This window comes from Kogia breviceps, chromosome 1 (genome assembly GCF_026419965.1).
Source record: "Kogia breviceps isolate mKogBre1 chromosome 1, mKogBre1 haplotype 1, whole genome shotgun sequence".
NCBI classification, from domain to species: domain Eukaryota; kingdom Metazoa; phylum Chordata; class Mammalia; order Artiodactyla; family Physeteridae; genus Kogia; species Kogia breviceps.
This window is the reverse complement of record NC_081310.1, coordinates 184,804,755-184,828,377: the sequence shown is the minus strand read 5'-3', so window position 1 is coordinate 184,828,377 and position 23,623 is coordinate 184,804,755. Positions and strand designations below refer to the sequence as shown.

Sequence of the window (23,623 nt, the reverse complement as noted above, 5' to 3'; positions counted from 1 at the left end):
CCCACTGTGACATCTGTGTTATTAAAACAGGGGTTATAATCCTTGTTTTACATACAAGAGAACAGATTCAGAGAGGCGTGCTTCTGTGCCTAGAGACCTCAGCCAGGAAGAGTTGGGGCTGGGATTTGAACCCAGAGTGCTGCTTTCTCTACAGGGACAGGGCTGACAGGAGGCCTGGGCAGCTGGGAGGCTGGGCAGGCCAGGCAGCAGTCTGTAATGCAAGGGACTTTAGGGATGGACAGAGGCTGTTTGGTTTGGCAGCAGGATCCAGGGTGCAGGGCACATCCCCGGAGAGAGGAGACCACAGTAATAATAATATCTAATATTTATTGAGCACTTAACTGCACGTGTGGCAGCGTTCTAAGTGCTTTATGTATATTAACCACCGTTTCAACAACCTTAGGAGGGAGGTATCATTATGATACCCATTTTGCAGATGACAGAACTAACCACAGAGATGTTATGTGACTTATCCGAGGTCACCCAGCTAGAAGGGGTCCATCTGGGTTAAGCTCGGGAGCTAACCACTACACTGTACTGCCTCTCTGAGAAGACAAAGCCGGGCGGGGCTTCACAGCCCTCAGGTTCAGGAAGGGGCTCCAAGCCCAGCAGAGTAAACAAAGGCTGCAGCCTGGGGCCACCGGATTCTGATCCTCGGGACCCTGACTGATCCCAGTCCCTTGGGACTCTTAAGTCTGGTCAGATCTGGAGGCTGAGTGCAACCTCGGTGCAAGGTGCCCAGGCCCTGGAGCCAGGCATGGGGGTGGGGTGGCGGGGGGAGGTGGATCCCAGCTCTGCGATCCCCCTGCTGCGTGCTCTTGGCCAGGACGATCGACCACTCTGAGCCTCACCTTCCTCGGCTGTGAAACAGGGCCAGGAGCTCATCAGGATGTTGTAAGGGGAGGAGAGGAGATGACGGACATGAGCCAGGCTCCACCCAGCCTGGAGCCCGACCCCTTGATGAGCTAGCAGTGGGTGAGGGAAAGCAGATGGCTTCCATCTCAGTTTAAATCTCTGCTCTGCTACTCACTGAATCAGTGATGTTTGGCAAGAGACTTACCCCTCTGCCTTATCCCCTGTAAATGAGGATAATTATAGTATAACTTGAGATTATATAAATTAATCCACATAAGGTACTTAAAATAGTACCTGGCCCAGAGTAAGCGCTAAGTGTGAGCTGTTATTTATCAGAAGATTACAGATGTTAAAATAGTAGTTCTGGCCTCTCTTGTAACCAAGGAGACTCTCTCCAACTGGGTTGCCTTGAGGTCAGACAAAGTAAGTTAGGAAGCTGTGCTCTCAAACCCTCACTTGGTGACAGCGTGGGCTTTCTCTGCAGGCTGCCCTTCCCCAGAAGTTGCCCCCCCCCTTCATCTCCAGTTTTCTCAAGGATTAGAGTCCTTCCCTCTGGGTGCTAGAACTAAGTGCTTGTCAAGTTTATGAGCTTTCAGAGCTGCTTTTAGTGACAACCAGGCCTCCCCATTTTTATAAGGACTGAGATAAGAGGAGAGTTTATGAGATTAGAGGGCTGTCATCATCCTCTGCTTTGATGTCTGTCTCTCTCTCAGTTTCCTTCTCTTTTACAAAACCAAAGCACAAGCTGGGAACAGCAGCTCCAGGCCCCATAAACACACTGTTCAAATAAAGGAGACATTTAGAGGAAGGTCGAAGTGCTGTTTAAAGGTGTTCACTCTAAAATGACCGCGTCTGGGCAATTTGTCATGAAGTATACCGGCTGCTAGCCAAAGATCACTTGTTCTGCAAATCTTGCTGTTGGCTCATAATTTTCAACTTTTGACCCGTTAAAATTGAAAAGGTGTGGGATTTTTGTAAGCTTTGGGGATAGGAGTGTTTTAAAGTAACTTTTAAGGAAGCCATCTATCTTTGGGAAGGTTTGGGATCAGTTAGCCTTGAAGGGCCCTAGTGAGCAGGCTAGTATCCCCAGGTCCCTGCTCTGCCATGGGGGACTTTATGATCCGGGAATGTTCCAGTCCAGGGACTGAGCAGGCTTCTTCCTGATTCTCTGTGGTTTCACAGGCTGTCGAGCCGTAGGCAGAGCTACTTGATCTGCAGGCAGTGGGCACGGGGCATGGGTGGTAGGCTCACTGCTGTCCGCCGCTGCCTGCCTGTCCAATTTCATATCCTTTACCCCTGCACTCACAGGCTCAGGGTTCCAGCTGCAGGTCTCATATCTCCACACCTTTGCATGGGCTATTATTCCCTGTCTGCCCAGCATGCTGCTCTTTTCATTCTTTTGTCTTGTCCTTCTTTTTTTTTTTTTTTTTGCGGTACACGGGCCTCTCACTGTTGTGGCCTCTCCCGTTGCGGAGCACAGGCTCCAGACGCGCAGGCTCAGCGGCCATGGCTCACGGGCCCAGCTGATCCGCGGCACGTGGGATCTTCCCGGACCGGGGCACGAACCCGTGTCCCCTGCATCGGCAGGCGGATTCTCAACCACTGCGCCACCAGGGAAGTCCTGTCTTGTCCTTCTTTATCTTCCAAGACAGCTCAAGTGTTTATACCTCCAGGAAACAACAGTGTTAAGGTCCTCTTCTCTGGGCTCCCAGGCCCAGCACTCCTCCCTGCACCCCACACATCCCCTGGCACACATCCCCTGTTTGGAAACTGTGTAATTTACTTGGACATCTTCCCCACCAGGCTGGGAGCCCATTGAATCTTGGGTTCCTGGGCCCAGCCCAGGTCCCAGCCTGGAAGAGGTGAGGCCATGAGATATCTCGTCTTTGGACTCAGAGGTAGTGCTCCACTGCTCCCCTCCCAGCTCTGTTACTGGCTGTGGGTGGATTAGTTATCCTCACAAAACCTTAACTGTCTTCTCTATAAATGGGAATGTCACTAGTACCTGCCTTATAGGATTACTGTAAGAATTGTTGATGAATGTACACTCTATAGTATTAACTCTGAATTTTCCCTACAAGGTAAGTCCTATTGATAGACCCATTTTCCAGATGAGGACACTGAGGCACAAAGAAAAGTTAGGTAGCCTGCCCAAAGTCAGTGGTAGAGCCAGGGTTCAAAGCCAGTTGGACCCTGACTCCAGAGCCTGTGCCCGTAACCACGGTGATGCACAGCCCCCCCCCCATAACTTCCATGAAGCCATCAGCCTGCCACATAATAGGTGCACAATAGATGGTATGAATGGTTGTTGTTAATAGCTCAGTTCATTTTTAATGATGGAAGAGGTGGAACTGGTTTCAGCAAAGGAGGAAAGGTTCGAGAACTAAGGAAAACAGAGAGGAGATGGGTCAGAGTTGAGACAGGGGAGTGGGTCAGCTGAGGCCAGAGCAGGAGGGCTGCAGTGCGAGGAGGCGAGGGCCCGGGCAGGAAGGTGGGAGGGAAGGACTGAGGGCACACGGCAACCATTTGAGCACTGGCACAGGACCACCACTGGCTTCACTGCTTTTAGAGAATAAAAGCCCAGACTCCATCAGTGACCACATACAGCCATTGTGACGTAGCCCCAGGTCACCTTTCTTGTATTGTGTCCCCAGCTTTCTCCCACACAGCCCATGCTCCAGCCACCCTGCCCTCCTCCTCACCCCTCCATACCTTTGCACACACTGTTTGTCTGCCTGGAAGGTCCTTCATCTCTTCTGGCCCTGACGGACTCCTACATATCCTTTAATACCCAGTTCAACTGGCCCTTCCTCTGGAAAGTCTGCTTTGATATCCTAACTGATCATAATCACTCTCCCCTTCTAGACAGTGATCATCAAGGCCAGGGACTGTCTTATTCCACTCTGTGCCTAGTGCCCAACAGAGGGCTGGGCACAAGGTCATTACTTAGAATGTTGGGCTTTTTTTACTGAATAAGTCTGTCCTTCACTGAGGGCAGGCCATGGTGAGACCACACACGTGATCTCAAATCCCCAGGATACAGGAGGGCTACGACATGGAGGTAGAAGCTGAGCAAGGTTTAAGGAGACAACTCATGACTTCCCAGAGATCCAGGCAAGGGAATGCTCCAGGGCAGGTCAGGCTCCAGAACTCTGCTGTGTGCCTAGAAAACGCTGCCTGGAGAGTTTGAACCTGGGACTCTACTCCAAGCCCCTCTAGCACCATCCAAAAGTGACTGCAGATAGAAAGCCAGCTGGATGCCTGAGATATCCTGTCCACTATCACTCATTGGACCTCCTTAAAACGTGCAGCTCAAAACTGACCCTGCCTGAGCAGCAGGGAGGATGCTGGGCTGTCACTCTCCTTCTACTCTTATAGCCTAAGACCACATTGGCTTTTTCAGCAGCTTTTGGCTTATGGTCAACTCAAACCCCCAGATCTTTTTCACTGGGATGGCTGCCAAGCCACATCTTGTGCATTTGATTTATGGCTTGGGTTCGCTGAGGCTCACTCCTGCTCCCCAGAAGCCGACAGGAGAAGGGCAACGGTTTCTGTACCCGTAGGAGGGACAGCGACTGCAGGCTTCCCAACCCAGAAGCCTCAGTGTGAATGTGGGCAAGCTCCCCTTCTCCCTGTTTGTGTTTTTGTTTTGTTTTGTTTTTGCGGTACGCGGGCCTCTCACTGCTGTGGCCTCTCCCGTTGCGGAGCACAGGCTCCGGACGCGCAGGCTCAGCGGCCATGGCTCACGGGCCCAGCCGCTCCGCGGCACGTGGGATCTTCCCGGACCGGGACACGAACCCGCGTCCCCTGCATCGGCAGGCGGACTCTCAACCACTGCGCCACCAGGGAAGCCCTGTTTGTGTTTCTTAATCCCTCCTCCTCGAGGCACCAAACGCTGGGAGCTCTTGAGTGGGGTTTTCATTAGCATCCAAGGCACAGGCCACCAGGGCTTGAGCAGACCAGTCTTCTGGGTTACTGGGGGGAAGCAGTAGTTCTGGAAAGCACCCAGAAGGACAGAGAGAGAGGGGCAGGTGTTGGAGGCCCAGGCTCCTGAACTTGGTGTCCATGTGTCCTGGGGAAGGCAGTTGATTGCTCTGAGCCTTATTTTCTCATCTGCAGAACAGGGGTGACAAATCCTGACCTCATGGCATTCTTAGGACAAAAGCGCCCAGGCAGCAAGTGCCTTCGCAGACATAGTGGTGTCTGTCTGGGGTCAGAGACAGCTGGGGCCAAACAGATGGGTATCAGGCACTTGGTGATGTCCTGCTCTCACCTCATTACACGGAGAGGAACTGAGGCCCTGAGTTTGTACCATCTTTGCAAATACTGTCCCCACTCATTCTTCTCAAGGATTGCCTTTTAAATGCTGCCTTTCAGAAAGGCCTTTCCTGACCACACTCCCTAAGGTGACCCGCTGTGGTCCTGCCTCAGCCCCCTCTGTCTCCTTCATGGCCGTGGCAAATCGAGGAGAGTATTTGCGTTTGTCCACTGCTTCTTTCCCTCTGTTGCTCTCACTAGACTCTCAGCTCCATGAGGGCGGGGACTGCATCTTCCTCCCTCACCACTGTCCCCTCCGGCCCTAGCACGTGGTCGGGACACGGTGGAGCTTGGACGGTGACCATGAGGGACTTCAGAGATGTTCCTTTGGACCCTGGCTGCAGACTCTGATTGTGTGCAGCGAGCTAGAGGATGCGTACAGAACCCAAAAGAGAAGCACGTGCATATTCCCCTCTGCCACGAACAAGGTCACTTCCCCTCCCGGGGCCTCAGTTTCCCCAGCTGTAAAAAACGAGAGACTGAACTAACTCCTTTCTCTCAAGTCCTTCAAGCTCTAAGAGACTCTTAAGTCGACACAGGAAGGGGGAGGAAATTACACTGAATTGTATTGCCTGTTGGGTTGAAAAAAACAACTTCTGCCAGGAAATCTCTCTTACTCTGTCACTTTCTCCACTGGCCTGGAAAACACAGCCCTGCACAGGCCCAGGCCTGCGGAGCCCACATGGCAAAAGTCACAGGCCCCCTCCTGACCTGGGCCCGGGCAAAGGGGGCCCCTGAAAGGTGTATGGCAGCTGCTTCCCGGGGGGTCCTGGGTTTGTTGCCTTAACCAAGCTCGCAGAGCAGGTAAAAAATTCCAGACATGTTCTCCACTGACAGCTAATTGTGTCCTTTATTAATGACCATGGCTTTCTTGGGGCAGGTGGGAGGAGCCCGGGGGGCTCCCTCAGGTGGAGCTGATGACCACGTTTCTGGATCCCATATAAGGGGAAGTGCTCCATGAGGTGACCCTGAAAATGCACACCCCCCCCACCCCCAGCTGGAGAGGAGAGGGGGCTTTCCCAGGCTCCCCAAGCCCCAGTAGGGGCGGCTGGCGCCAACAAGATGATGCAGGGATTTTGGAATCTAGCAGCCCAGGTTCTAGGTCCTAAGCCGGCCTCTCAGAACACAACACCAGAGTCCAGTGGATGGCCTGAAGCAGGTATCCACAAGGGGGGCTGTGGCCTGCAGGCAGCTTGGGAGATGCTCCTAGCTCCATCCGGCTATCACCCCCCCTCCTGGCATGAGGACCCGGCCTGACAGGCCCTTCCTCAGTGACCTACTACACCACCTGTCAATACAGCAGCCAGATGTGCCGGGGGACTCAGGCCTGCCCTGCCAGATGTGTCAAGCTCTCCGAACACATCCGGCTTCCCCTCGGGCACATCGTGATTATTATTTAACACTCGCTTTTCCAGCATGTGTGAGTCCTGAGGATTACAGGCTGGGAAGCTCCGCCATGTCGATCCAGCCTAAGGTCTGGGGGCCTGGAGCCCACTACTCGTCAGTGGGGGCTGTTTTCTCAAGGACCCAGTGAAGACCTTTACAAGCCCTGTTGCAGTGATAGCCTCAAGCTGGAGGGAGGGCTTTTGTGGAGCTTTATTTGTTCCCCGTTTTCTCACTAGGATCCCATGTTAGCCTGGGGAGGAAGGTGGGGAGTACAACATTAACCCCAATTATAGATGAGGGATGTGAGGCTCAGAGAGGGATGTAGTGAAGAAGTAGCTCAGCTAGGACTTGAACCAGGCAAGGGAACCGCATATACAAAGGCCCTGAGGCTAGAGGAGGCCTGATATACTCCAGGACAGCCAGGAAGCTAGTGTGGCTGCAGTGGGGTAGACAAGAGGTAGGCTTCTAGGAGGTGAGTTCAGAGAGGTAAAGGAGATACAATTACAACAAAAAGAATAAAATGCCTAAGGCTAGATTTAACCAGAGAGGTAAAGGGGGGCTTTGTAGGCTACTGTTTTTTACTCCAGGTGAGGTGGGAGCTGTGGAAGGGCTTAGAGCAGAGAAGCAGCACACCACTGATTCCTGTTCTCCAGGATCCCTCTGGCTGGTGTGTTGAGAGCAGGCTGCAGCCAGGGGAGAGTGGGGAGGTGGGAGGTCAAGGGCGAAAGCCAGGAAACCAGTCGGGAGGCTACTGCAGTGAGCTGACAGCTACTGCTTCTCTGCCCCTCTTTCTTCCCTTCCAGTCTGGGTATCAGGACTCCTGGGCCGCAGCCCCAGCTCCATCAGCCACTAACTTGCTGTGTGACCTTAGGCAAGTCACTGTCCCTCTCTGGGTCATGTATTCTGTAGTCATAAAATGAGGAGCTTGGACCAGAAGATCGTGAAGGTCCTTCCGACTCCCAGTGACCCAGACCCCACCTGCCTCTCCAGGCTTATCTCCCCCCTCTCCCAGACTTGAACTTTATGCTTCAGCGACCCTGAACTATTTGCAGACACGCACACACACGCACCTTACTACTTCAGGCCTCCGTGCCTTTGTACTGGCTGCCCCTCTGCCTGCAGTGCCCTCTCCCACCGGCCACCCTGACTATGGAAAGCCTGTGTTCTTCAGCAGCTCTCAAGCTCGCCTGGCATCTCCTGCACAGCCTCTCCCTGACCCACCCCCGACACACAGCCCCCACCTCACCCAACCCCGCTTCCTCAGTGTTCCAGGACACTTCCACAGGCCATGCTGTTCTTTAAGAGACAGTTGATGAAGTGGATGTGGACTCGGAACTGGCTTCAAATCCCAGCTGCACCTCTGGGGTTGCCTAATGTTTCTGAGCCTCTGTTTCCTCTGATGATTATACTTCCTACTCCCAGGGTCAAGGTGAGGATGCAGTAAAATTGCAAAGCATGTACGTAACCCAGAGCCTGGCACACGGTAACTGTCTGGAATCTGGGAAGCCAGATTCCAGCTGAAGAGAAGGGGCCGTCGCGTGAGCAGGGGTGGCGGCAGGGGGGTGGACATACCCTGGACGGTGTGGCCGCCCCAGATCCCTGGAATAGCCCTGGTCAGGAACCCAGGATGGCCTCCAGTAGCCCCCTGACCTGAGGGCACTCCTGTCCCCCTCTCCGGTCACCAGCCGCTCCCTCGCTCACCTCCTCCATCAGGGTCTGGTCAAATCGGCAGACACACCACACTTAGAAATGTCCTTAATTGCTTCACCGTAGTGGGGAGTCACCCTGCAGGCAGATAATTAAAAAGTTCAGAGCTTGATTAATTGGGAGGAAATTGGAGGAATGGGGCTGCCTGCTGGGCGGCCGGCAGCCCTCAGCCCCCACCGTGAGGATGGCAGGAAGGGAGGTGGGCCAGAACAGGGACTGGGGGGCTGACATAGTATCCAGGGGCCGGCAAGCCAGGAGTAAATCGCCCTTAACCCACCTTCATGGCCGTGGGGTTCAGGGTCTGGCTCCCGCAGGCGTCTGTGAGCTCGCCCCTCCGCACCTTGGGGCCTTCTAGCCTGCTGTCGAGTGAGGTGTTACAGAGGGCCTGCTCTGTGCCAGGCAGTGAATAGGGCAGGCACGGGGGCTGCCCTCATGGAGCTCACACTTGGGCAGGTGGGACAGTGGCAGGTGGGGAGACAGACGTTAACCAAATGCCAAGAAGGACCAAGGGAGGATGCCTTGAGAGCCCGCTACTGGGGGCCCCGGCTGAGCCCTGGAGCCTCTGACATGGTCCAGAGGCCTAGAACACAGTCTCCAGTCCGCACACAAGCTGGGTGACCTTAAGCACAAGATTCCACCTTTCTGAGACTCAGTCAGTCAGTCAACAAACACTTCCTGAGACCCCCCTGTCCATCACCTCTCAGCCAGACCCCGGGGCTGAGAGGTGCCAGACGCTATGGGCACCCACTGCCACCGGGCTCACGGCCTTGTGCAGGGGCAGACAGTCACACCTGTATAATCACGCAGGAGCAGAGGCGAGGGGCTTCAGGAGCACGGAAGAGAGGCCCTGGTGAGGGTGGCACCCCAGGAGAAGGACCCAAAGGAGCTGGAGCTGAGATGTGAAGGGCGAAGAGGAGTTAGCCAGGCTGGAGCTGGGACCGCGTAGCAGGCGGAGGTGACACCGAGCACAGCCTGTTGGGGAGCCGGAAGCTGCCTCCTGTGACCCGAGCCCAGGGCACGGCTGGGAGGCCGTGGGAGCTGAGGCTGGCGAGGTGGACCGTGACAGGGAGGCTGAAGCGGGCGGCACGTGCCACAGGCACAAGGGAGCCACCGAAGGGTCTTGAGCAGGGAAAGGACTTAGCAGACGGCCGTGTGGAGGCCGGCCTGGGGGAAGCCCTGGGTTCCCCTCTCAGGCAAAGAGGAGGCGTGTTAACACAGCTCCTGCCGCTGCCTTCTGACTTCTGTCGTCCTGCCAGCTGCTGGCAGGGATCCACAGAGCCCGGGTCCCAGCAGGGGCAAGTGGGGGGAGCCTGGGCATGTGGGGAAGGGGGACAGGATGACTGACATCCCCTGGGTGGTCCCAGTAGGAGCTGCCACAGCAGGGGGATGACCCTGAGGCACTTCCTGGACTTAACCTGGAAGGGCAGGGCCCCCTTTAGGGAGGAAGGTCTGGTCAGGGAGGGGCGCCCTTCCTCGAGCTGGAACACTGAGGGCCTCGGAGGCAATGTGAGAGCGTGGACTGTGGGGACACAGGCTCTGCCCCTATGTCTCTGAGGGACTTTGGACAAGGCACTTCCTTTCTGTGAGCCTCAGTTTCTTAATCTCTAAAATGGGGATAACACCTCCTACTGCACAGGGTGATTGTGAGGACTGATGAGGTTATGGGCTCCGGAAGCTCCTGGCCCAGCACCAGCAGGCACATGTTAGACACACAGTGATCAGAAGCTCCTCTTTCCAGCCCAGGAGCTTGTCGTCTGCTTCCAGTGTGGCTTTGCCCCTAGCACAGATCAGCACCCCTGCCCAGCCCAGCTCAGGGGCACTGACTCCACTGGCTTAACTTCAGCAGCAAAAGCAGGAAGCATGCAAAATGCAAAAGACACTTTGCACGAGGGAGACCCCAAAACCCCACCCACTCAGCCACAAGAACACCACAAGCTCAGCCCTGACAAACACTCAGCAGAAGCCCCTGAAAATACACAAATCAGTTCTTCCACAGTTCAAGGAGCATGCAGGGCCCAGGGTTGGGTGCCTGAGCCTGTCCACAGCCAGAGTCCCAAGGCTGGAAGAGGCCACAGAGATGGTCCCAGCCAAAGTAGGCAGGAAGTGGCCTGGACTCACAGAGCAAGGGGCTGAGGGGGCAGCCGAGCCCTGGCCTCCCCACTCTGGGCCTAGGACCCTTTTTTCTGTCTAAACTCCTCTCCCCGACCCACATCCAGAACTACCTGGAGATCCCAAGGCAGGAAAGTAAGCCAGCTGCCCTTCAAACCTGGCACTGCTGAGCCCAGGACCACTCCCTGGCCCCTCTACCCACAGTGGCCAACAGTCAGCCCTGGTTGAAGACAGGTGTGCCAGCTTCTTGCTCAGTTGTAGCCTCTAACAGGCAGGGCCTGGGCCTTTTGTCTGCATGACTCAGTGCCTAGTATACAGTAGGGGCTTAATAAGCACCTCTTGAATAAATTCATAACTCACCATCTCCCCAACTGGACCCACACTCCTGAGGGCAGGGACTACTTCTTCTTTGTCTCTCTTTCCCCCAGGTCTTAGCACAGAGCAAGTGGTGGGCCAAGAAAGAATGTATATAATAAAAGCAAACACTTGCATAGCCCTTAATATGAACCAGGCAGGCACTATTGCAAGTGCCTTCTCTGAATTAACTCGTGTAATCTTCCCAGCAAATACAAGGGCAGTGTCATCATTACCCCCATTGTATAGACAAGGAAGCCAAGGCACAGAGAGTTAGGTGACTCACCCATAGTCCCACTGTTAGCAAGAGGCAGGCTTGGGATTCCGCCCTGGCAGCCAGCTACACAGTTCATGCCCACGTTCAATTTCATCAAGTTCCCGGGAGTGGGAGCTAGACTGTGGTGAGCCTGCCTCTACTCAGAGCCACAGACAGAGCCCACTGGTCTACAGGACCCCCCAGGAAGATAGAGAAACTCCTTGCCCACCCGGGAGGCATGGCACACTGAGCCTGACAGCATCTGAGTCCACTGTGGCACCAGTCATTCTGGGGCTTAATCTGGAGTGTCTGGGAGGCGAAGGGGGAGCACAGCCGCAGGCGAGCCAAGGAGGCCTCGAGGATCACCCGGTGCCAATTAGCAGCCCCGCCGTGCCAGGCCCAGATGGAGCCCTGCCTCGGCCTGACTCATGGCTCATTCGGTCAATTATCACCTATCCCCGGAGCCCAGGGGGAAGGCCAGGAGGAAATCTGTTTCCCCATAATCCTCTCTCCTCCTCCCGGCCGACTGCCATCCCTGCCTTCGGTTGCCTGGCTAAGGGCTCTGGGCGTCTGCAGAAGGCAGGTGCTGGTTGGCTGCTTTGGCTCCAAGTCCTGGGTTTGGGGCCCAGGCTTTGGCTCTCCCTTGCCGAGTGACCCCAGCAAGCCCTGTCCCCTAAGTAGCCCTGACAAGATGGTCTCCACTTGTGTCTCCACTCAGCAACTTGATAATTTTGTGTCCTGGAACCACAAAGACCTGGAGTCAAACCTCAGTTCTGCCATTTAGTAGCTGCGTGACCTTGGGGCATTCACTTCACCCCCTCTGAGCCTCACTTTCATCATCTGTAAAATGGGGGTGATAATGGTACCTACTTCCATGGGTGGTCATGTGGATTTAGTGAGAGAACCCATGTAAATCACTTGCACTGGACTTGGCACCCGGAAAACACATAATAAGTGGGAATTTTTATTGTCCTCGCATGCTGGGTGAGTAATAATACCTAACATTTATATAGCGCTTGCTGTATGTTCTAAGCACTTTATGTACGTTAACTTATCAAACCCACAGCTCCTGCCGTCAAGTTGCTCACTGTCCAGTTAGGAAGACAGACCTGCCTTCGTTCGGCAAACCGAATTAACTGAGCACCTACTATGTGCCATACCCAGTACTAGGTGCTCGGGGTGTAGAGATTAAAGCCCCAGCCCCTACTCAAACCAGGGTTCACCAACTAGTGGGTGGTTACATATGGGTGAGGTCCAGTGGTAGGATGGGCTGATTTTTGCTGGCTTGGGTCGCAAGAACTGACTCTGGGCATTTCTTCCCAACTCAGCGTTCAGTTATCTCAGATTGGCAGCTTGAAATTTGCCCTGATGGGAGCATTTTCACCATAGAAATTGGCAAACACAACACATCAGGGCTTCCCCCCTTGCAGCCATTTACCAGCACACAGCCGTCCATGGAGTCTGAGTTGTGCGCTGTACAGAGCGGAGGGCAGGCCTCCCAGAGGTGCACATGTCAGATTCACCAATCCAGCAGGGCAGGACGATGGGAGAGAAGGACCTCCAGGCACAGAGAACAGTGCATGTGCAGCCAGGGCATCCAGAGAACTGCCAACAGAAGAGAGAGGTGACAGATGGGGCTGAGAAGCGTTCAGGAGGGTTGTCTGGGTCTGAGGGCATTTCTGGGATGCAGAACTTCCAGTTTGAAAGCTGGGGACAACCTGGTCACCCTGGTGGACAGGCTTACGGGAGGACGCGTGGGGAGAACATTGAGAGGTGGAGAGGGATCTGAGCATCAATGCGGCCCGGTGAAATTGACATGATAACAGCGGTAACAACGTGGCATTTACTTGGCCAAGTATTTTCTACCCCACTTTCTCATCTGATTCTCACAAAACCCTGTAAGGGGTATATTCATTCGTTCACTCAGCAAATGTATATTGAGCACCCGCTACGTTCCCACCACTCTGCCAGGAGCTAGGGAACCAATGAGAACCAGACAAACCCGGTTCTTCTTTTCCTCTTCAGGTACTTCCAGTGCAGGGTGAAGACAGATGGCACACGAGACAGACGTAATTATTTTCTAATACAGTTACAAATTGTGATGAGGCTCAACGAAGGAAACAGAGACTAAGACTGAGGGGAGTAGCAGGAAGGGGCAGGAAGACCCCAGAGCCGCCCTTGCAGGGCTAGGTGTGTGCATTCATTCAAGTATGCGGGGAGCCCCTGGTGAGTTTGAGCTCTGATTCATTCTCATCAGATCACTCCAGCCACTGCTGCGGAGGATTGGCGGGGAGGCAGAGGTGGAGCGGGAGACCCATTTAGAGGCTCTCACTGCATCTACACCACGCAGGTATCATCAGCTACCTTCCCGGAGGAGGAGACTAAGTCTCAGAGAGGGCAGGAGACCTGTCTGAGCCCGCACACCTGTCAGAGGTGCAGCCACCCAAGTCTGTGACTTCAGCTCTCATTGTTTGCTTACCACTTCTGTACAGGAAGTGCCACCACCACTCAGGTGGTGGCAGGACGGGGTGCCTTCCCCACTGAGAAGCTAGGAGCAGCGTGACCCCTGGGCCCCTGGGCAACGTGGACGGGGGAGCTGCCCCAGACCCCTCTTTGTGGGAGAAAAGGTGGCTGATGGGAGCTGAGGCCCTGGCACACCCTAGTCACTCAGTATACCTGGGATCAGAATCTGCCTCTGCTGCTAAACAGCCATGTGTGTCTGTTCCTCTCTGGACCTCAGTTGCCTCAAATGTCAGACAAGGTAGCTGAGCTGGATTACTCCCAGCTTCTCACTGCTCCCATCCATCACTCACTAGGTACCTGACCTCGTATTCACAGTTTACAGTCCAGCCAGACAATTACAGATTTGTAAGTAATTAAAATGGGCACCTCAACCCTTTGTGGGGGCTGAGGGAAGACTTCCTGGAAGCGGGTGTACCTTCACTGTCTTAAAGGGGTGTAGGTGTTTGCCTGATGTCAAAGGGAGGGCCTTCCAGGTAATCAGGGCAGGAGAGACACAGGCCGGAGGTGTGTGTGTGTGAGAGCCTGGGCGGCACCGTACGTGGTTCACTGTGGAGCACCGGGCACAAGGCCTGGGGTGGTGGGCACTGAGAGGGGCCAGGTGCCAGCCTTGGGGTCCTGAGTACCCTGAGGAATTTAGGGAGCTCTTGTGGATTTTTCTTAAGTAGGAGTTTTATCGTGATATCACTCACATACCATACAATTCACCTATTTAAATTGTACCATTAAGTGATTTTTAGGGTTTTCACAGAATTGTGTAACCATCACCACAGTCAACTTTAGAACATTTTCCTCACCTCAGAAAGAAACGCCATATACCCATTAGCAGTCAGTCCCCATTCTCTGCTTTCCCCAGCCCCTGGCAACCACTAATCTACTTTCTGTCTCCATAGATGTGCCTAGTCTAGACATTTTCATATAAATGGAAGCGTACACTATGTGGCCTTTGTGTCTGGCTTCTTTCATGAAGAACAGTGTTTTCAACGTTCATCCATGTTGCAGCATGTATCAGTACTCCATTCCTTTTTATGACCGAATAATATTCCATTGTATACCATTGTGGATTTTTAAATGACACAGAAAGGTTTGTACTTTAGAAAGCTGGCCCTGGAGGGTGGGCAGGAAGAGGCCAGATGGCCATGAGAGGCTGAGGAGTGGGTAGGAGGAGCTTTCTGGAGGCCCACAGGGGTGGGAGGGCGGCAAAGAAGAGCCAGGACTGGGCCCTGCTGAGGAGGAAAGACCTGGTCGTTGATTGGCTGCAGGGGTTAAGGGGAAGGACGAGGCACCCAGGGTTCCTGGTGACCAGGTGGAAAGCGACACCACTTCTCAAGACGGAAGAGTGGGTTTTTTTTTTTTTTTTTTCGGTACACGGGCCTCTCACTGTTGTTGCCTCTCCTGTTGCGGAGCACAGGCTCCGGACGCGCAGGCTCAGCGGCCATGGCTCACGGGCCCAGCCGCTCCGCGGCACATGGGATCCTCCCGGACCGGGGTACGAACCCGTGTCTCCTGCATCGGCAGGCAGATTCTCAACCACTGCGCCACCAGGGAAGCCCAAGAGTGGGTTTTATGAAGCACAAAGATACAAAAGATACAGGAAGCGTCGAATGCCCAGTGGAGGGCAGAGTGGTAGCCGTGCAGTACACCTGGTGGAAAGGCTTCTGGAAGAGGCAGCTGGGGAGTCAAAGAGGGGCCGAGACACGGCGATGGGAGAGGACAGCCGGGAAGGTGGTCCAGATGGAGGGGCTGGCGCAGCGTGGAGGGGAGAGTGGGCAGCCACCCACCAGCCAGGCCCGCGGAACCGCCAGCAGATGCAAGAGGTGTGCTAAGCGGGGCAGGCTCTCTCCTGAGAAGGAGCCGGGAGGATCCCAGTCTTGGGACCAAAACCTTCTGGCATCTATCAGGATAGTCCTAGACCCTCATAGGATCCCTGTGTCCCCATTCTACAGCAGAAGAAACTGAGGCTCAGAGAGGTCAACCGCTCAACTAGAGCCAGGGCTGCAGCCTGCGTGTCTTTTTTGTTTGTTTGTTTTGTTTTTTTTTGCGGTATGCGGGCCTCTCAATGCTGTGGCCTCTTCCGTTGCGGAACACAGGCCCCGGACGTGCAGGCTCAGCGGCCATGGCTCACGGGCCCAGCCGCTCCGCGGCATGTGGGATCCTCCCGGACCAGGGCACAAACCCGTATCCCCTGCATCCGCAGGCGGACTCTCAACCCTTGCGCCACCAGGGAAGCCCCTGCGTGTCTTAACTAGACAGTGCCGAGATGGTGGGCTGCCCCTTCGTCCAGCCAGCAGGGAGAAGTTGGTGCCGAAGAGGGAGGGCCGGCGGGAGGACTCCGAGGCTCCAGGGCCAGCACGGCAGAGTGCAGAGAGCCCCGGACAGGTGCCCTGAGCAGAAGCTGCCAATCCCTGCCCGGCACTGATGGACTGTTGGCCCCATGCAAGTCTCCTAAAGGCAGAAGAGTGTGGTGGTTAGGGAAGTGGCGTCTGCAGTCCGACCACCCGGGAGCAAATCCCAGCTCTGCTACCATTAAGCCCACATCCTCAGAAAGTTGCTTCACCTCTATGCTTTCTTTCCCCCCTCAGAAAATGAGGGTGACAACATTTACCTCTGTCATAGGGCTGGGTGAGGCATCGAGGAGTTACTATGGGTTAAGTCCTTAGAACACTGCCAGCATTTAATAAGTACTCAATAAATGTTGTCCATTTCATATTTACACTCTGAGCCCTGGTTTCCGTACGATGGATGCCCGAGGCACTCACTGCCGTCCTCTCCTTTGGTGTCACCATAGCCTGATTGGTTGCATCAAAGTACTGTCTTTTCCTTGTCTGGTGGCTCCTTAAGGACTGGACTGAAGCCGAGATCTTCTCTGAGATCCTGGCAGGGCCTGGTCAGGGTGGCATCAGCCAGGGCTGCAAGGTTAGGAAGGTTGCCACCTTCTGGAAACTCCCTTCAAAAGGCAGGCAACGTAGGGCCCCATGGGGGTGGGGGATTCTGTTTTCTAGCACCCCAGGGGGAACTGTCCTTGGCTTATTTACTGACACTTCCCTGAGATTGTAACTGCAACCCCTGCCTGACCCTGGGCCAGGCACTTGTCCATCACATACAATCCTCATGGCTACTCTATGGGGGAGATGCTCTGTTACCGATGAGAAAACTGTAGCTCAGAGAGGTTGAACTACCTTTCTGAGGTCACCCAGCAGACTGGTACGTGAACCAGATACAGTTTAATAATGCCAGGAATTGTTTCGGCCTGAATTAACTAATGTAATCCTCATAACAACTCTAGGAGGTAGGTACTATTGTCCCCATTTTACAGATGAGGAAACAACTTAAGTGACTTGCTCAAGGCCAGATGGCAGGGACAGATTGCTAGGATGGGATTTGCTAGGCAGCCTGCACACTAACCACCATCCCTCACTGCCTTTCTACTTATGTGATCCCCCAAAGCCCAAGCTCCTTCCACTTCAGCAGGCAGCTTCAGGCAGTATTTATGGAGCACCTGCTCAGTGCCAGGTCTATGCTAGGCACAGGGGAAGGAGCTGTGGTTCAGACAAGGCTCCAATCCTGGGGGAGCCGAGGGCATGGCCAAGAGATCCCCTTGATGAATAATTATGGCAGGGGGGTAAATTACCCTGAACTCAAGTCATGTAAGACCGAGGAGGGCAGCGTCTCTGAGGCTGGAGCTGGTTGAGGAGTTGGGAGGAGGGCGAGTTGCTAAGACTTGGACTTGCAAGATAAGCTTGAAGACTGGGCCTGGAAAAATGATACAGGGAAATCTGTGTGAGCCATTTACATGAAGAAACTAACGCTCAGAGGTGGAGCTGCTTGCCAAAGGTCACACAGCACATGAACATGGAATGCAATCCAGATGAGAGCCCCGGGCCTGTGGACAATTCAGCCACATTTCATCCGCAGGAGGAACTTGTCCATTGGAAAGCTCTTCCCTGTCCACCTCTCACTTACCCCTTGCTTGATCCCGCACCTGAGGCACCACAACAGAACTGAGATTATGAACCCCAGTAAGCAGAAGAAGGCCAAGAAACGGGCAGGGCCTATACCCCAGGCCTCCTGATTCCCAACCCAGGGCCAGGAGGAAGGGAAGGGTGGATTTGCACATAGGCCCACACAGGAGTGGTCACCCTAAGCGCTGAGCTTTAGAGCCTGAATCCAAATCCTGAGCATCCCCGCAGAGCAGGGAAGAAGGCCAAAGCCCATGGGAGAGCCCAGATTGCTGAATGACCACCAAGTGTAAATACTGCCCTCCCCAGGCTGTCTCTGGTACTGCAAGCCCTCTTTATTTCAATAAATTGATCAAACACCTGCTGTAATAACAGCTCCTATTCACTGGGCACCTGTACTTTGCAAGACCTCATGCCATGTACCTTACACACGTATGCCAAATGCTCACAATAGCCTGCAGAAATGGGTCTTAACATCATAGTTTTACTAATAAAGAAACCAAGTCTCAGAATGGTTAAGCTACTTGTCTGGGCCGCACAGCTAGAAAAAGGCCAAGGCAGCAGACCCAGGTCTGTCTGCTTCCAAAGCCAGCGTTCTTTCCTGCTCTACCATATCACCTCTCTACATGCCCCATGCTGTGCTAGGACTTTTTTTTTTTTTTTACTGTAATCATTGCAATCATCTGGAACCCAGGAATCTAGTTACAAGAATCAGAGCCCAGCCAGCCATTAGTAAACAAGACTGGGCCATGGGCATTGCCCTAGACCTCTGCAGAGCCTTCAGACTAAGTCAGGATTGGTCCTAGAAGCTGTAGCACAGCCAACCTGGAGTAGATAAAGGATGATTGCTAGGGGCACCAGCTGAACCCGTAGATAGCTTCAGAGACAAGAAACCAGGTAGCCTGAAACCTTCTGGGCGCAGCTAGGGCTGCCATGTTGGGGCCTGGAGACGCCCAGGAGCTTCAGGAGATGAGGTTCCCCATCAGTGACACTGTGTGGCTGCTCTGTGATCCTGTGTGGCCACTCCGTGATGCTGCACCGTCCTTCCAAGCCTTGTGGCCTGAGTCCTCCTATGGTTTCCCCAGTGACTCTCCTTGTCTTCTCTCCAGGTTGCCCATCTGGAACCTTCAAGGCCAACCAAGGGGATGAGGCCTGTACCCACTGTCCCATCAACAGCCGGACCACTTCAGAAGGTGCCACCAACTGCGTGTGCCGCAATGGCTACTACAGAGCAGACCTGGACCCCCTGGACATGCCCTGCACAAGTATGTCCAGGGCCCCAGAAGGGCGACGCCTGACCCAGTCCCGAGGCCACCTGCTGAAAAGCTCAGAGCGAGGGTTGGGTGGCTCTCCGGCTATAGTTTCTTAAGTGAGGAGCAGCCAATTACCTGGTGGGAGGGGAAATGGAAAACTGGCTGGAAAGGACCATCCTGGGGTAGTCATGCTGCCAACATGCAGACACCACAGAGCTGGCATCTGGCTCCTTATCCCCTTCTGCTAAGTCACATGGAGTATGAAGTCAAGGTCTTGATTCACAAAGGGACAGAGAATGGGAAGTTGGCAGAAGAAGAACCAACACAGGTGGTGTCTGTGGTAGAAAAGGCTTCCTAGTGTTCTTTCCTGGCAGCAGCTGCCTGAATCACAAGCCAAGATTCTCCAAGAACAGGGTGACTGTGAGGGCTATGTCACAACCCTGTATCAGACAGGAATGGCAGTCAGCTGCAAGTAGCAGAGAGCTGACCCCAGTGGCTTAAACCATAAGGATTTATTCTCACATAATAGAAACCCAAAGATAGGCAGCCCTGGGGGTAGTGTGGTAAATCCATGAAATTCCCTGAGACCCAGCACTTTCTTCTGCTCTTCCATCCATAGCATGTGGTTTCTACCCTTCAGGTCACATCATAGTCCAACATTGCTGCTGAAGCTCCAGCCATCACACACATTCTCAGCAGCAGAAAGAATGAAAGGGACAAAAGGACATGCTACAGCTGTCTCTTTTCTTAAAAAGAAAATGTCCTAACCAGCAATTTCTGTATGTCAGTGGCCAGCCCTTAATCACAAGAGGCTGGGAAATATAGTCTTTAGTGGGACGTAGTTGCCACCCTGAATAAAATTGGGTTATAAGGAAAAAGGGGAAATAGATATTGGGTGGATATAATCCCCAACACAAAAAGACTATCCCCAGCAAGGAACACCGAGGAGGGTGGAGTCCAGAGAGAAAGGTTTAAGCAGATGTGTGTACCAGGATGTGAGTTATATTCTAGAAGCCTGTCTGTTGGGTGGAGAGGAGAAAGGATTTGGAGGAAACCTTTTGGAAGGCCTAGGCTGGAGCCAGGGCAGTGGGCACAGAAGGATCTCTTGGGGAACGTACCCCCAGAGCCCCCACTGACCGACACCTCTCCCCCTCCCCAGCCATCCCCTCCGCACCCCAGGCCGTGATCTCCAGTGTCAACGAGACCTCACTTATGCTAGAGTGGAGCCCGCCCCGGGACTCAGGAGGCCGTGAGGATCTTGTCTACAACATCATCTGCAAGAGCTGCGGCTCGGGCCGGGGCGCCTGCACCCGCTGTGGGGACAACGTGCAGTACGCACCCCGCCAGCTGGGCCTGACCGAGCCTCGCATTTACATCAGTGACCTGCTGGCCCACACCCAGTACACCTTTGAGATCCAGGCCGTGAATGGCGTCACCGACCAGAGCCCGTTTTCACCGCAGTTTGCCTCTGTGAACATCACCACCAACCAGGCAGGTAAGCACTTCAAATGCAAGCGCCTGGGGCAGCTCCACACCATGCTGAGCCAGATGGGTATCCTGCCAGCCCTTGTTAAAGACTCCTTCACATCTGTGGAGTGGCTTCCTCTTTTCCAAGGCTGTCCATGTGATCCAGCCACCTGGGGGAGTAAGTGTTGCCTCTCCACTGTAGTGGCATATATAATAATTGCAGGCATTTGTTGAGCATGTGTTATTGAAGGTGAGAGTAAAGCTGCCGTAACAAAAGGGCCCGGTGTTCGGTGGCTTAAAGAACACAGAAGAGCATTTCTCTCTCATGTAAGAGTCCAGGGGTGAGCAGTCCAGGTAAGCAGGGTAGCTCTGATCTACTTGGAGATTCAGGGACCCGGGTTCCTTCCGTTTTGTCTCACCAGCCTCCATGCTCCTTGTCTGCTTGGTTGAAGCTGAGTTGCAGTTTTGTCTGCACTCTAGCCTGCAGGAAGGGGAGAGACAGAAGACCCAGGGCAGCAATATGTTTTAAACAAGGTAGGCAGAAGTGGCGCCCATCGCTCCTGGGCGTGGTCCAGTGGAAAGAACGTGGTCACGTGACCTCGCCGAGCCACAGAGGAGGTTGGGAGATGTAATCTCTCCCAGCCTAGCTCAAACCTCCATCACAGCAGAAGGTGGGGAGACAGACTTCAGTGGACATCTAGCAGTTTCCACACGTGCTTTCTCTGAACCTTCAGCCCCCTCCAGTCGAACTCCACCAAAACTCCTCTCCCCAGGCTCATCTGTAATAATCCTTTCTGTGACCCCATGTGGCACCCCCATCATCTGCCCTCTTTCCTTTACAACCAAAAAAGTTGCCAAACAATGCAGTCTCACTACCTCCCCCCATCCCCTCTTCACTCCACTGCACTCAGGCTACCGGCCCTACCTCCCCACCAAAGCCACTATCCTCAGGGTCACCTGGGACCTCCAGATGGCCAGGTCCAGGAGACGCTTTCCAGCCTCATCCCCACCCAAGGGCCATGTGAGATTTTCAAGGGCCTTATGGTTCCCGCAGAAGACTCTGTGGTTGGCATTGTAAGTGTGCCCCCTAGTTATTCACTCAGCAACCTTTACCAAGCCCCTGCTGTGAAGCGTGGTCTGGGCCCCATCTAAGTAGAGCCAAGGGAGGTCAGGCTCCAGGACAGAAAGTGAACGGGCTGCCCAGCTTATCTTTCTGATGCCACGTGGGGCCCACACAGTAAGCACTCAGGGCGTCCAGAGATGGCGGTCCAGGAAGGCTTCCTGGAGGGGGCAGAACTTGACGTGCAGTTTGAAAGACTAACAGAATTTTGAAGGGAATGATAGAAATAAGTGGAATTTGAGAAGGAGGAAAGGCATGCATAAGGACACGGAGGAGAAGGGGGAGCCAGCCCTGCCTGGTTGAGGAGTGCTTTCACACATGACCTCACTGCCACCCCCCAGCCTCCTGGAGTAGGAGGAACCTGTGTCCTCATTTCACAGATGACGCTCAGAGAAGTTGAGTCACTAAGCTAGGCAGGGTGCAAGGCAGGAATTGACTAGGTCTAACAGACTCCAGTGCTCAGCGCAGTCTACGGTACATCCAAGGAACCATGGACTGTGGGTCTGATGAGCATGCGTGTGTGAGCGTGCATATTTGTGAGAATGTGTGGTGTGTCGCTGGATATGTCCGAGTGACCATGTGTTTGTGACTGCGCATGACTGGCCGTGTGGCTTCTCACATATACGTGCATCTGTGAGCATGGGTGTGTCTGAATCTGAGGGGCGTGGAGGGGGCTGTGTCTGAGCTTGAGTTTGTATATCTGAAGGTGACTCAGCCTGTCCGTGTGTTTGTGTGTGGGAAGGAGTGTGGTTTTGTTTGCCAGCATTCGGGGCGCTGCTGGGCTGAGAGGGCGCAGTTACGAGCATGTGCTGCAGCACTTGCAGGCCCGTGGATGCATTTAAGCCCCCCTCAGGTTGGGGTTGGGATGGAGCTGACTCAAGGAGGGCAATCTGAGAGAACCCTCCAAAGCCAGCAGCTGTTGGCAAACACACCTGGCAGATTATGAAACTGTGAGTCTCTCCAGCTTGACAAAGCTCTGAGGGAGGGAAGCCAGGTTCCCAGTGGGGGTGGAGGTGAGGGAACTCTCTTCACCTGGGAGGAGCTAGAATTCCCCAGAGCCCCTGGAGTTCTTTCCCTAGCTGTGGAGGCCTCCGCTGCATCCATTTGGGAGCCCTGAGTGTCAAACTGCCTACTTAACCAGCTCAGCTTATTAGCAGCAAAGGCTTCTGGGATGGACCCCTCCTGTCTGGAGCTGGAAGTTTCCAGAGAATAGAGAGACGGGGCAGAGTGGAAGCAAGGGCTCCCAGAGAGGAGGGTGCAGGGGGAGCCCTCAGGGTTAAAACGCAGAAGCAGTGAGGAACAAGCCCTGGGTTAGGAACAGGGGATCTGAGTGTGAATCCCAGTTTTGTCATTCATTTGCTATGTGACTTTAGTGTATTGGTCAGTTATTGCTGCAATGATGCTGCATAACAAAAACACCCCCAAACCCAGTATTTTACAATAATAACATTTATTTTCTCACTCACTAGTCTCTGGGTCAGCTAGGGTTTAGCTAATCGGCACCAGGTCCTCTGAGCTGGGCAGAGCTCCAGAATGTGGGCTGGATTCAGTCTGTTCCATATGTCTCCTCATTCTCCTTGGACTAGCAGCCCCCCAGGCTTATTTCTCTTGTGGTGAATGGTGTGAACACAAGTGGCCGAGCCAAGTCAGGCCACATAAGCCCATGTCATTGCCTGTGGCACAGTCATCCACAGTGAATGCACCCTGCAGGGCTCCTTGGCAGAGAGTGTGGGTGCGTGATCCTGTTACAACAGAGGCAGAGCTGAGATCACCCATCCAACCTATCACACTTGAGAAAAATCAGTTCCTCCCTCTGGACCTCAGTTTCCCCACCAAGTTGTGCGTCAGAACTGTATGAGAGCTTTTTCAGAACACAGGTCCCCTGCCCCCACCCCAGACCTGCTGAATCAGAACCCCAGGAATAAGCCCTGGGAATCAGCATTTTTAACAAGTGGCTCAAGTGTTTCTTAGCATCAGACAAATTTGAGAAAGTCAGGTCTAAGTGAGTCCAAGCCCCTGTAAGCCCTCAAAGCCCTGAAGCTTTCTGGGTCATAACCACCCTTTCCCCCTCCTCTTTGTTCCAAGCCCCTTAACAAGCCCCCCTCTCTCATAGATGCCCAGAGCCCAGCTGGGGGCTGTGCAGCCACACACACCCTCACCGCACTATCCTCCTTTGCCAGAGGAGGAAACAGAGGCCCAGAGAAGTGGAGTCATTTATGCGAAGTCCTGCTACTAAGTGGGCTCAACTAGGATTTAAACCCAGGACCATGAAACTCCAAGTCTACGCTGTAGAAAACATGGTTCCTGCCATTGAGATTTA

General features: G+C 54.0%; 1 protein-coding gene across 3 annotated transcripts in view; it reads left to right on the top strand.

The window, feature by feature from the left end:
• EPHB2 (EPH receptor B2) overlaps positions 1-23,623 on the top strand; it is a 187,213-nt gene that overhangs the window by 125,778 nt on the left and 37,812 nt on the right. For all 3 annotated transcript variants that reach the window (XM_059062013.2, XM_059062007.2, XM_067015270.1), the window contains exons 4-5: positions 18,573-18,728; positions 19,876-20,211. In XM_059062013.2, the coding sequence (XP_058917996.2) occupies positions 18,573-18,728; positions 19,876-20,211 (492 nt within the window). The remainder of the gene's footprint in view (positions 1-18,572; positions 18,729-19,875; positions 20,212-23,623) is intronic.